This window comes from Pungitius pungitius, chromosome 7 (assembly GCF_949316345.1).
Source record: "Pungitius pungitius chromosome 7, fPunPun2.1, whole genome shotgun sequence".
Taxonomy (NCBI): Eukaryota; Metazoa; Chordata; class Actinopteri; order Perciformes; family Gasterosteidae; genus Pungitius; species Pungitius pungitius.
Genome location: NC_084906.1, coordinates 12,337,128 through 12,350,239, shown reverse-complemented (window position 1 = coordinate 12,350,239; position 13,112 = coordinate 12,337,128). Strand labels below are relative to the sequence as shown.

At 39.6% G+C, this 13,112-nt stretch overlaps 1 protein-coding gene and 1 long non-coding RNA gene across 3 annotated transcripts; one reads left to right on the top strand and one right to left on the bottom strand.

The window, feature by feature from the left end:
• The first annotated feature begins 598 nt into the window (after nucleotides 1–598).
• LOC119219350 (uncharacterized) lies at nucleotides 599–1,887 on the top strand. The gene is made up of 3 exons (XR_009956727.1): nucleotides 599–751; nucleotides 959–1,048; nucleotides 1,810–1,887. It is a non-coding gene; the product is annotated as an uncharacterized LOC119219350 (long non-coding RNA).
• A 5,035-nt stretch (nucleotides 1,888–6,922) lies between these two features.
• LOC119217180 (N-acetyllactosaminide beta-1,3-N-acetylglucosaminyltransferase 3-like) lies at nucleotides 6,923–12,339 on the bottom strand. Of its 2 annotated transcripts, none has more exons than XM_037470639.2 (2): nucleotides 12,263–12,306; nucleotides 6,923–9,214 (listed from the first exon to the last, which is right to left on the bottom strand). In XM_037470639.2, exon 2 carries the CDS (start codon nucleotides 9,205–9,207, stop codon nucleotides 8,068–8,070), a length of 1,140 nt encoding a protein of 379 aa, XP_037326536.2. In that variant the 5' UTR covers nucleotides 9,208–9,214; nucleotides 12,263–12,306; the 3' UTR covers nucleotides 6,923–8,067. The 2 variants fall into 2 exon arrangements, with proteins under 2 accessions (XP_037326536.2, XP_037326535.2); XM_037470638.2 differs by having other exon boundaries at nucleotides 6,927–9,214; nucleotides 12,244–12,339.
• Between the last annotated feature and the right edge of the window lie 773 nt (nucleotides 12,340–13,112).

Here is a 13,112-nt window from a genome sequence, read left to right as displayed (position 1 = left end):
TGAAGAGACAAATACTTGAAAGAGTAGGAAATGCTATATATGACTACAATGCATATCCAACATCAAAACAAATTGAAGCTGTTGCCAAAGCCCTTGTTGAAAAGCATCCCTGTTTGAAGGAGCCAGGGTCTTCGCCTGGCTGGTACTGCTGGAAGTTTAGCCTCACTTTTAAGATGGGAAACCTCCGTCAGAAGTACCGTATCGCTGGATGCTCAGAGCTAACTGTCAATCAAAAGAGGTCCAACGACACATCAACTGGGAAAAGGAAAATTAAGAAAGCAAAACAGTCCGAAATCAACTTCTTGCCAGACATTCCCAATGGGATGTCTTCAGACTCCCTTGAAACTAAGAGATTAACTCTGATAGAGGAAATGAAAAAAAAGAAGAGTGACAGAAAGATGATGGATGCTCTGATGGAGAGCACCTTTGCGTTGCGAAGGAAGGAGATTGTTGATGGTGAGCCTCCTATCTCTGAAGTTGAAGCACGATGGCCAGCATTGTTTTCAGAAAGACAGGTAATTATTTTGTATTTTAGCCATGTATGTGTGTTTTTATGTTTGGAAAATACTAAATTATCATTTGTTTTACTTCCCAGATAAGTGCTGAGTTCACACGCTTGGTATCTACTGATCTCCATCAGTCCTTTTTTGAGGGACTAGACAAATATGTCCCAAAACTCCTGGAGATGTACGAGATTCAAGGTCAGCGGTCTTCTGACCTACAGCGTCTGCTTTGTCGCATGGATGAACAAGTAAGGATGGCCTGATTTTGGTAGCCTTTGATCACATCCCTAAGCCATCAGCAAAAGTTACATTGTGTAAAAATATATAAATTGGGAATCATTGTCAAATCTATTCTAATCTAACATAAAATAAATTGACAGAGCAACCATTTCTCAACATGTGCCTCACTGTTTAAGTACAGTTGTCAGTTTATCTGGTTGTTTTTGTGTATTGAGACTTCAAACCAGAAGAGAAGAGCAGCTGCTCTAATTGGGCTGCCGTACTACCTGAGGGAGGACTCCAGCCGTTTCATCTTGGTCTGTGAGGTGTGTGGCATGTGAAACTCTTATTGTAAAAATATATGACAGAAAACTATAGATCTCTGATTTTACTTTTTATTTCATCAAGCTATGAAATTATGAATTAACTTCACACCTGAAAAATTGTCACTTTTTTGGCGATTTTGAAATCAACGCTCAGTTTTTTTCATCCTTTCGCTCCATGTGGAAGTTACCGCTGGATACTTACAGCAATGAACACTAGTTTTGAGGTATCATTAGGGCCTAAGCACTGATGTAGTAAGAGCAGAAGACCTATTGTTCTTAAAATGTTATTATCGTACGTGTTTTGGCGCAATCTATGATCTTAATTGATTCAGTTTAGAATTTGTCAGAAGAACCAACACACTGTAGTTATAAAAGCTTGAGGTTTCATCATGTGGATGTGGTGGTGGAATTTTAAAATGACGCTTCCAGCCTAATCTGTATGATAGAACATATTGCAGGTATGTAACTTACTAACCAAAGAAAAGATCAACCTTCCAACCAATTTATTCTTGGCCAAGTTATTTTATTGGAATGTGTCATAACACAAATGGGAACAGGAATTCCACCAATACTAGACTTACAATAAATCACATAGAAATATCTATATCCTAAAAACTAATATTTAGCTGTCTTAATAGGATTTTTCTGTTGTGGTTAAGTGGCACCAGGATGTCTTGTTTTTCCCCATAAAGGGTTGGACGTCAGGTTTCTTTTTGTGATGCTACATGCTTAGTTACTAAATGTTTAATTGTGATTTTCAGACAAACAGTTCAGATACGGAAGCAGCAAAGGGAGTGGACATTGGCCTTGTTGTCTTTGTGGAGAACGGTGATAGAGAGACACACTTCCTGCAAGATATTGTCGATGTTGCGGTTGTGCTGGAGGGACGCGTAATCCTGCGCGAACTGAAGAATGTGGCCAGAGCCTTTGCCACTCTGATGGGACTCCTTTACAGCCTCAACATTATGTATCCAAAAGGACTGAGGTACACCTTTGAAACCTTTCAAAAGGTGTTCATGGGCATTGGCAGTGACAACTGTTCGGCTAAAATCAATGCACTGCGGAACAGGATGCTGCAGGTTTAAGAGCAATCAACAAAGTTAATAAAACGGCCTGATTTATAAAAGCAAAGGCCTGTTAAAGTTTTTTGATTACATTAGAATTGTTATGTAAAGTGTTTCATACAAGTATTTCTGCCTTGTATATTGTAGCTTTCAGACACGCCTCATGTTTTTTTACATTCATATTAAAAAGGCCTGTCAGTTCCTGAAATAAATTGTTATCCACACGCTTCTTTTTGTCTGAATTATGTTTTGTGTACTGTTAAAAAAAGGAGATAATGTTTTTTGGGCAAAGTAAACTTTAATTTGTTGAATTAACTTAACATTGAAAGTAAGATGAACTATACCTTTAAAAAGTAACCTGGCTGCCTTAAAAAGATAAGTTAATTGAACAAGATGCCGAGTTAGGGCAACTATATTTGCCCCACTAAAAACTAAACATTCATCCAACAAGAAAACTAGTTTAAAATACTTTTGTTTTCATGTTTATACAACTCAAGAGATGAATTAGAATTACTAAAATTACTGTTGGTTCTACTAGTCATTATTTGTTGTCTCAACTTGGATTTAGGCTTGTACAACTCAAGATGTCTTGTTAGAATGACTAAAAAAACTTGTTGGTTAAGCATACATTGTGAAGTTAAACGGACTGTTTTTTTTGTCAGCCCAACTAATTATTCTTAGTTACCTCAACTCGTATTGAAGTACAAACAACCTAAGTTTCTTAGCTTCCCGAACTCAACATTTCTAGGCAGCCAGGTTACTTATTATTTTAAGTTGAACTGGCTCGTTTTTTTTTACAGTGTACTGATATTGAATGAGAATGGAAACAGGAACATTTAATGGGCGAAATGTTTGAAAATCAAGCTGTTAGGGCTGATCCATCAGACAGTGAGGACAGTGACAACGAGGAAAGTGAGCTTAAAAGGAGTCAGAAAGATTGGATTGGAGTCAGAAAGATCGGATCCCTGCCAGACAGTTAGGAGATCAGGGGTCCGTCAGGGGTCAGTCAGTAGAACAACGTGTGTCATTCATTCATTCATTTTGAATATGACATTCATATTTGTACTTTCTTAGGATAACGCATGTCTGATGAAAGCGACAGTGAGTCTGTGGATCAAGATGAGGATGAAGACATAGTAGAGGCTGAACACCCCACAATACATTCTGTGCTCGCCCTGGCATAACATTTCTAATGATATTATGTCCCCCCCTTCAGTATTTTAAGATATTCTTCAGGTTATTGTAGGTCAGTCGAATGTGTATGCCATACATAGTGACACAAACAAGCCCTTTAAGTTTACATGTTTTGGATGTGGATTTTGTACATACAGTGTTGGTAATTTCATTTCTTTGTTTAATATTTTTTAATTTATGTTTGGATCCATTTGTGGTTAATGTCCTCAAAATGAACTTCTTTCTAAATGCCTACATTGCTTTTTTGACTTATTTCACTTTATATATACACAAGTTGCCAAGTTAGGGGGGGGACGCATACATTTTATTGTTTATAAAAGCTCCCCAAATATGGGATGAAATACGTTTTACTCCACAAATTAACGTCATGCCAATGAAGAAAAATTAAAAAGGACTATGAAGAGAGAGTTCAACAGGGCGTAAAACCGTTGAGGTCAAAAGGCACTGCGGCCCTGCACCGCCACCGCCTCTCGGCCGACCCTGCCCCCGGTCCAACTGTTCTCCGGGGCAGACAGTCCTCAGAGCGACCCAACCTTGTTGCATCGCCAGGGCGTTAATTAACCAACTCCAGTCAAAGGGCCCTATAGCTCAATATATAGCTGACGCGTGCCGGCTGAGGCCCACCATTGGCTTTTCTTCTATCTGATTTAAAGACAGTTCAAAGATTGAGAAAAAACTAATATAATTGCAAAAGTACTAACTTTACCTTCAATTTTCTCAAAAAGTACACAGTAATATTTAATGTAAATGTACATGTTAATAGAGCAGGTCAACATGAACCAGGACAAAGTGTCAGAGGAGTGTTACCCGGCTTTTATCTGATTTAAAGAGAGTTCAAAGATTGAAAAAAAGACGAATATAATGGAAAAAGTACTAACTTTGCCTTCAGTTATCTCGAAAAGTACACAGTAATATTTAATGTATCTTTACATGTTAATAGAGGAGGTCAACATGAAATAGGACCAATTGTCAAAAGAGTGTTACCCGGCTTCTATCTGATTTAAAGAGAATTCAAGGATTGAGAAAAGACGAATATAATGGCAAAAGTACTAACTTTGCCATTGGTTATCTGAAAAACTACACAGTAATATTTTATGTATCTTTACATGTTAATAGAGGAGGTCAACATGAACCAGGACCAAGTGTCAGAAGAGTGTTACCCAGCTTGAATCTGAGTTCAAAGATTGAAAAAAATACGTATATAATGTCAATATTACTAACTTTGCCTTCAACTTTCTCAAAAAGTACACAGTAATATTTTATTTAAATATATACGTTAATAGAGGAGGTGAACCTGAAAAAGGATCAAGTGTCAAAAGAGTGTAACCAATCTGCTATCTCATTTAAAGAGTTCAAATATTGATAAGACACTTTAAATGATGATCAGTGCATTTTTGGCTGTACAGCCCCTTTTACCGTAATACCTAACTTAGAGGCGCATTTCGTTTTGAAATGCGGTCCACATGACCGCAGTTCCGTCCATCGTTGTCACCCCATCACCGTCCTGCTCTCCTTCCCCCTGCATCCGCTCTTCTCCTGCTCCTTCCGCTCCTGCTGTGGGATCCGAGCCCGGACTTTCTGTTCTCTCCGTCGTCTCCTTGGTCTTTTGGTCCGCAGCCCCATGCCGCAGGTGTTACAATTGTTATCGTCGCACTCCCGTGCGTAGTGCCCTTTCCTGCCACATTTGAAACATTTAAACTCCGGGCAGTCTCTTACCACGTGCCCCGGCTGGATGCATAGGCGCCACACCTTCACCAGTCTATCGTGTATGACCCGAAAGTGTTCTGCACCTCCCAATACAATATACTTGGTCGAGTACGGTAGTGATTTCACTGTGTCTGTAAACTTGACTTTTACAAATCTTGTCCCGTCGGCAACGTCGGTGCCCTGGCTACATCCTCCTCCTTATCCCGGAGACTGCCTTCACCCCCTTCACCCCCATTCCCTCAGCTTCTCGATTATCTCATTGTCTTCCAGGTATATGGGGAGAGCGAGGTAAGAAACCACCATTTCATCTGTTTGGATGTCTTTTGCCAGAATTCTGGTCTCCCCGATCGTTACTCCGTCCATTAGGCGTTCTTTGCCTGTATTTGTTTGCATTGTCTCCTTGTATTGTTTGGGAGTCTTGTATCTGCAGCCTGTCACCACTCCACAGTCCTCTTTTATTTTTCTTAGCATGCCCATCATGGTTATTTTCTCTTCTCCGAGTATATCCACCAGCACTGTTAACTTTTTCTCATACGTTGTAAACTTAATTTTAGCTTTCTGGTCGCACTTACTTCCATCCTCCTCTCCCAGCATTTCCTCCATTCCGCTCTTGGTTTCCCGTCAAGAAGGTTCCCCCTCTGACAGCTGAAGCTGAAGTCCTGCAGCAAAATCGACCAGGATTTAACTCAAAATGTTTGTCCTTGTTCTCACTGTGAGCTGAACAGCTGCTCTGGGGTCTCACTCAGCTGCTCTCCACAGGCTCCTCCCCCGGGCGTGTTCATGGTGGTCGTAAGCAAACACACAGCCGACCAAAGGGCTTTTTGAAGTTCCTCTAAAGCCACGCTCTGCTCCATGCAGGGCTTATAATAACAAATATAACAGCTGATCACTTATTACTTCTTTTCATTCACCTGGAAAGCTACTTTAATGCACTTTTTTATGTCTATGTATAGTCTATGTACCAGTTTTTTTTCAGAAGCTTGTCCTTGTGAATTGGTGTCTTCAGTCAGACAATAAAGCTGACCGTGAACATTCCACCTCAAATGCAACATTTTAGATGAGGGAGGAATTGGCTTTCATATTACTGAATTGGCATACACTGTACCTTTAGTTTACATAACATGATCATGACCTGCAGTTTCCCTTTATGTCCACAAGATGACTCAATTACTCGATTTTCTTTGGTCCATCAATCCACTCATCTTCAGCTTATACTGCACTCTGGGGGAATCTATCCCAGCCAACTTTGGACGATAGACAGGATACACCAGCCAATCGCAGGGCAACACAGAGACTATCAACCATTCACATACATACAATTACAGGCAATTTAGAGTTCCCAATCAACCTAATCCCCAGCACATGTCTCGGGACTGAGGGCAGAAGCAGAGTACCTGGAGAGAACATGCAGACTTCACACAGAAAGGCCATTGGGTGGAGTTGAACCCAGGACCTTCTTGCTGTGAGGCGACAGTGCTAACCACCACACCAACGTACACACACCTGTGTACCACCTGATTTACTTTGGTACTTTGAAACCATATAACAGTAATTCAATAGTTAAAGATAAAATACAGAGATAAAACAATTAATAATCCACCACAGCAACTATCTTAATTGTATTGTATTCCTCAAATGTTCCTTTACTCTTGAGGCCTCGATGTTGCATGTTAATTACATGTGGGGAGGAATTTGTAGTAAATTTGTACTGTAGTAACATATTTTGGAAACCAGTGGACACTGTTCTACAGTAATTTCACTACATCCCCAACTAATCCATTTCTTTCTCATTACTCATTCGTGATGCATTCTGTTCGGGAGGAAAATATAAATGCAAGACATACTAGATAATTCGGAAATCAAGCCACACAATTTTTTTTTTTTAATTGAGGAACAAGATTGAGCAATTAGATGTATTTCCTCTTACGTTGTCTCTGGACGGAAGCACTCACAGAAATCTACACTGACTACATATACTGTACACTGACAGTGTATATGTTTAGCGCCCAACAGAATATTTGTGTTGTTCTTGGCCATACAACATTATTACTAACCTAATGTACTAACCTAACGGTGCTAAAATCCACAACATTAATATGCAACTCATATTGGCAAGAGTTTATCATTAATTCAAAAGGTAGACCAGGAACTGACATCTTAAAAAAACAAGAGAAATAAAGAAAATGACGTTAAGTTAAAGGATAAGGGTAAAGCAACATGGAGGAGATACTAAGATACTGGCCTGGTCAATGGCCGAGTACTAGATAATAATTATGTGGTGGGTGCTTTTGCACAGTAACTTTGGAGAAAGAAACACAGCTCCTTTGGTTACTGAGAGTTTTTTTTTTAATAAGAGCAACAGTGAACCTTACGAAGATTGGTGCCCGATAAGGCTTCAGCTAATGGGTAAAATTTACTAATACAGTAAATTAAAGAGTGAATAAATACAACAAGCTCTTAGGTCAGTAGGGTAACTCTCTTTTCTCATTCTCAAATGAGAATTTCATACGAGCCAGCAGAATTATGCAAATAGGTTCTGTGTCCTTAATCTGTGCTGCACATTCACTTGCAAAAACTTAATGGTGGTTTAAAGCTGTGCACAGGGCTATTTTATTCACTATGTGTATACATGAGTTGAGCTCTGTAAAGGTCTTAAAAACACATGTACACCAACATTGTTTTGGCACATTTTATAAAAAAGTATTTTATATATGCAGTTCATATTTTCATCTCAAAGCCTGTAATGAGGAAACAACAATATGGAGTATGACCACTTTGTGGCAGCATAAACATTTTGATTATTCTGTACATATTTAAGAGACCAATGTTTTCGAGGCATAGTGTTTTTACATTCCCTTGTTTAGATTAAGATCCTTGGTTATCACTGAATGAATACATTGAGTATTTAAAAAGTTCCATTGAGGCATTTATTCCTCCAATCTGTAACTGACAGTGGTTTCTGTTTAAGGTGCATTGAATGCAAATATACAGGCACAATTGATTTTTCACAATATTTCTGTAATACTGTGTACGAATCAGTATACATTATCACCCTCATAATTTTAGCTGGGTATTGCATTTCAGATTGGGATCATTTATTCTGTTCCACATAAGGTACAAGTTAGTTGGAAGGAATCTGTGTACTAGTAAAACCTCTTTATAATAACAAGGATCGTATCCATCTAGTTTCCTGGAGGGAATGTACAGTCCTGACGTCTTCACACCCATATGAGAAGAAGGACTCAGTCCTGCTTTGGCCAGACACATCCCCATGTAAACATCATCAATGGGGAGAAGAGTAATGGACTTGGACATTTTGTATATGACGGAAGCTGTGAAGCCAGACAACAGGAAGCCCCCGCCACCACAGTAGGGGGGATACGAGTTTGACTCTTGTACCTGAACGGGGATAAAATACTTGCTCGATGAGGCTCTAATGGGCCCCACATTCTGGATCAGATGGCCAGTAAAGAGGTGCTTGCCTCCGTCGTTGTCCTTGAGGCTTTGGAGATACACAACCATGTTGTTTGTGTGGGCAAAAACGTCATCATCACCATTTAACAGGAAGCGAACATTAGGACAGTTTCTCTCCATCCACTGAAGGAAGAGTACCTGTTTCAAGGTGAGGTTGTAGAACCTTTCATTAAAGTCCCATTGGAGGATGTCGCTGTACTCTCGTTGCTCCAGCTCAAGTAGTTTGTTTAGTCTTGCTTTCTCAAATCCAGTATCCATCGTTCCTGAGAGGAAGATTCTTCGGACCCCCACGCCATTGTGTAACCTTTCTTTAGCCCAGGTTTTCCGCAGCACCTCTCGGCGCTCGTAGTTCACAGGAGAACTTTTAATCACGAGTAGAAGGAAGACTTCTGCAGATTTATCAACTCCTCCACACTTGTCAGGAAGGTCGAGTAGCATTGGGAAATGTTGACAGTGTCGATAATAGAGAAAGTCTTTTATTTCATCCGATAGTGAGCTGAACCCTGTAATGTTCGCAGCAGACGTATTTCGTGAACATCTTTTCCAAGAGTACGCATAGGAGTTATTTCCGGTGGGATGCCTTATTTTAATGTCATCTTCTCTCACATCTAGGTTGAGGTTGATGTTTTTGTGGTGCATAAAATCTTTACAGAGATGAAGTACCAACAAGCCAAGAAATCCCACCAGCAGGAAAAATCTTGCACTTTTCCATCTCATCATTGAAACTCTGCAATGACAAAACAAAGCAGTTATCTTACCAAAACATTGCAGTATGACAAAAAAATGACTAATAAGCTAAATTAGTTCATGATTAACTGAGGTTAAGGATAATGAGATTGTAGGCTGCCTCATCAGTGTTTCCCCTGGGTTTACGGCTTTTGGTTGCACCAAAATATTCCAATGCCAAAAACTTTCTTGATATTAAAAATATGTAATTTAATCACAACCTTATATAGCGGTAGGGGAAACACTGCTCGTTATATCAGTTTGACAGAAATAAACACAGCCACTTTAGTATGTTTGTACACTACCTGATCGGTGCAAAGCAAACCAGAAGCTAGTAAAGAACCATGTTATAATGCTGCAACACAAGTAAAAATATAGCATATAGGTGTTGTATTTGTTGTAATGGGGTAAACACTGGTAGCATAATGAGACACTGTTATCCGTTCCAAAGAAGCTTGTGTGTCACTTTTAGTGCACCTGATCCGCTTGCCCTCAAAACATCCAACTCCACTATTAACTCAGAAAGTGTAGGAGTGTAGACATCCAAATGAGCAGACAAACTGTGTTCGTCTGTTGGGCTTTCTTTAGCCAATATGGTGCAACTAGGCTCTAGCGTTGCACATCCTGCAGTTACGAGGCATATCATTTCAATTTACAAAAGGATTTGTGTGTCACACAGAGGAACCGCAGGTGTGTTCTTCCTGTTAGACTGCACAACTGTCTGTATCCACCGTCTTATTTTTATTTCCTGGAGATACAACACATTGTCTAAAGGCAGTTTTAAATGTATCCAAAAGACGGAGTCTAACACAAGAAATATAGACTCTACTCATACTTCATTATAAATATGGCTCCAAAGGCTCAATAAAAAAATCACCTTTTTTTAGGATCAGCTGTTACTTCACCTGCTTCTCGGAAAAATGAAGCGTAACAAAATACAGTCATAGCTAGAGACCTTGGTGTCAAAAGAGTTGGATCTTTGACTGCTAAAATGAGACCTTACAGAGTGATGAGACCACGTCACTTTTATTACTATACTGCATATTTCCTCACACTGGTTGAGTTTCAAGCAGAGACCAAAAGGAGTGCGCGGAATGAGCCTCAGAGCAGACATGAGGTGACTTGGCATCTGCCTGCACGAATTATCACATGCTGTAGTATTACAGTAAAGGGTGGAAACAAAATTGAATGCTGTCATGTCTCCTGTTGGGTGGAAGGTGTTACATACAGATGATGTCAGATATTTGAGCAACAGAACAAACTAACTACTCATTCAGTGAAACAGGAAAAAATGAAAAGGCCCAGCAATAGATATAGACTCACTGTCAAATGTCAAAGGACACACCGAAACTAAATACTCGCTTATCCTTGTGCATTGATCTATGCTAACAATAGAGCGGGGACGGTTTGTGTAAACCCACTTGCATAAAAGACTACAAAACATACTGTCAAAGGTCTTAATTCAGCTCATCTAATAATATACAGATGAGCTATACGTTTCCTTCCCTCTTTTGGGGCAGTTAACCACGTTGACACATAAACACATAAACAATTTTTAAAGCTTGGCAGTAAGTGGTCGGGGGGAAAGTAATAAGAGAAGAAAACTACATATCCGGACATTGACCGAAAGATACTTGAAATGAGCCAGAGAAAAAGGATAATGCTGCTTAAATGTCAAGGCATTAGTAATTAACATAATCCAATGATAACAAACAGTATAACAGCTAACAAGCATAGGGGCAATGTGGTTTCATGAGGATTGCTAGCTAAGCTTTATGTATTTTTAAGTAGTCTTAGCCCGGAGTTCTTGTATTTTACATTTTTTCCTCGATTGCTAAAACACAAAACCTAGTTTCTGCAGCACAAACACCCAAACCTTTTCGTCATTCTCAGAAGCACACACACATTTCGCATAACCAAAAACACAATTCACCTGTGTCCACACATGTTAATATTCAAAACACTTTCTGAAAAACCTTACACTAAAGTGACCAAATAAATCATTCATTGCACTACGTGGTCATTCAGGAAACACATGCTATAATATAATTAACTCAAGTTATCATAACATGAACTCAGAGAACAGACCCTTTTCAAGGTGAAAACACTGAAAATTATTAACACACCAATTAGAATTGGGAGGCAATAAATAGAGCTTAGAGGCATGCTCATGTCCTTTGGAACAATGGATCCCAGAGGTTGAGAGAGCAAGAGGCAGAAGACAGCAAGGACAAGTAATTTCTGATGAAATCCGTGCCACAGATGTTCATCATGTGGTGTTACATGAGAGGACAATGAAAGAAGTTTGCCAACTAGTCCAGCCAAACTTAAGCCGTTTCACAGTTGCATCCATTGCTCCTACTTTCAGGAGTGAAAACAGGTAATTCGCCTCATTGTCACTATGTATTGTATCACAGTACATACACAGTAATGTTGTAGTAGAATAAACCTTATTGACATTTTGGTGGCAGTGTGTTGAATTAATCCCTCCTGTGTGTAACAAACACTAATGTAGTCTGTGTTTTGACAGCTTGTTTGTTCCAGGATGTGAAGAAAAGCGAAAGTGCACATTGCATTTAACATTAAGTGGAAGACTTTTATCGAGACAATGAACTATGTCCTCGCTGGATTAATTGAAGTGAAGCCAATATGGCCAGAGCGCAAGTCATATTTTGAAGGATCATGTAAGTTAACTCAGATACGTATTTATAAAATTCTAACCGTCAATTAGCTGCAGCAACCGCTTCGATTTGATCAATACAGATTGAAAAAACGTTTTTATGGGGCGTTTTTTTGAAGACCCGATCGTCGTTGACATATGTAGCCAATCAATGAGGCCTCAAACAATTAGTAATAACAAATGTATCCACCATGACGAAGTTAAAGATGTTACTGCAAGTCCCGTTTCTTTTAAAAGTAAACTCACTCCGCATTCTTTTGATTCCCCGGACAATACGTCACAACGTATTATTCACAGCCAAGTGTAGAAACAGCACGAGACCAGTATGAAGTGTGTGTTTGTATAATTACCTAAATGTAGCCTGCTTACGGTTAAAAGTAGAGGTTTCCTGGCTCTCTGCGGCTCCAGTGACCGTTGTTCAGTGAGCGGCGGCGTGCGCCCCGCTGGGCGGGGCCTGTTTATCACGTGTAAGCAGAGCCGGCAGAGCGTCATGTTACCCAGATTGGTCAATATCTATCTCTGTACGTGGGTGTATGCCCATGTTTAGTGATAACGGGGGGGCCTGCTTCTATACTTTAATAGTTTTACTTGGAAAAATTGGCACACAGAATACAGTAAAAACTTGAATTGTATTTCCTTCGTACAAATTCAAACTAGTGGATGGGTCCATAAACGCACACTGTAGGCTATGTAGACAGACCTGAATCCCTCTACAAAGTAAATACACAATAATCGCATCCTGCAAGCACATTATGCCCAAAAATGTAATACCATTAGGATGGTGTGTACCTCACTATTTAGAGGTTACGCAAACAAAAGCTACTAGGTGAATCTGGCATAGTTTTTAGTTTCCGTAAGTATGTCAGAATCGGGTCCCAGGTGGGAAAATAAAAATGATTCCTTGACCCCTTAAGTGTTGTATTTTCTATAGTTGTATGAATTGCATTAGGTCGCTAAACCACCGTTGGTGGATTTGTAAATTTTCAACAAAATGAATCTATAAGCCAGAAGTGTCGTGCATGACACAATGATCTTTCCGGTCTAGGCAGTTCTTTCCTCATTCCAATAAGAGGAGTGACTTACAGGATAGTTTTAATCTAAACATTCCTTAGTGTCACACCAGAAAGTATTGACTTTGTACAAATTAAGTTGACGAGTAGGTGTTCTTCGTCATACTTTACCTCTCTCTCGGCCTTCATGTCCCGCTTCTAATTTGGCT

Coding starts and splice junctions, on each gene's coding strand:
- LOC119217180 (XM_037470638.2), bottom strand. CDS start 9,207: ATGATGAGATGGAAAAGTGCAAGATTTTTCCTGCTGGTGGGATTTCTT.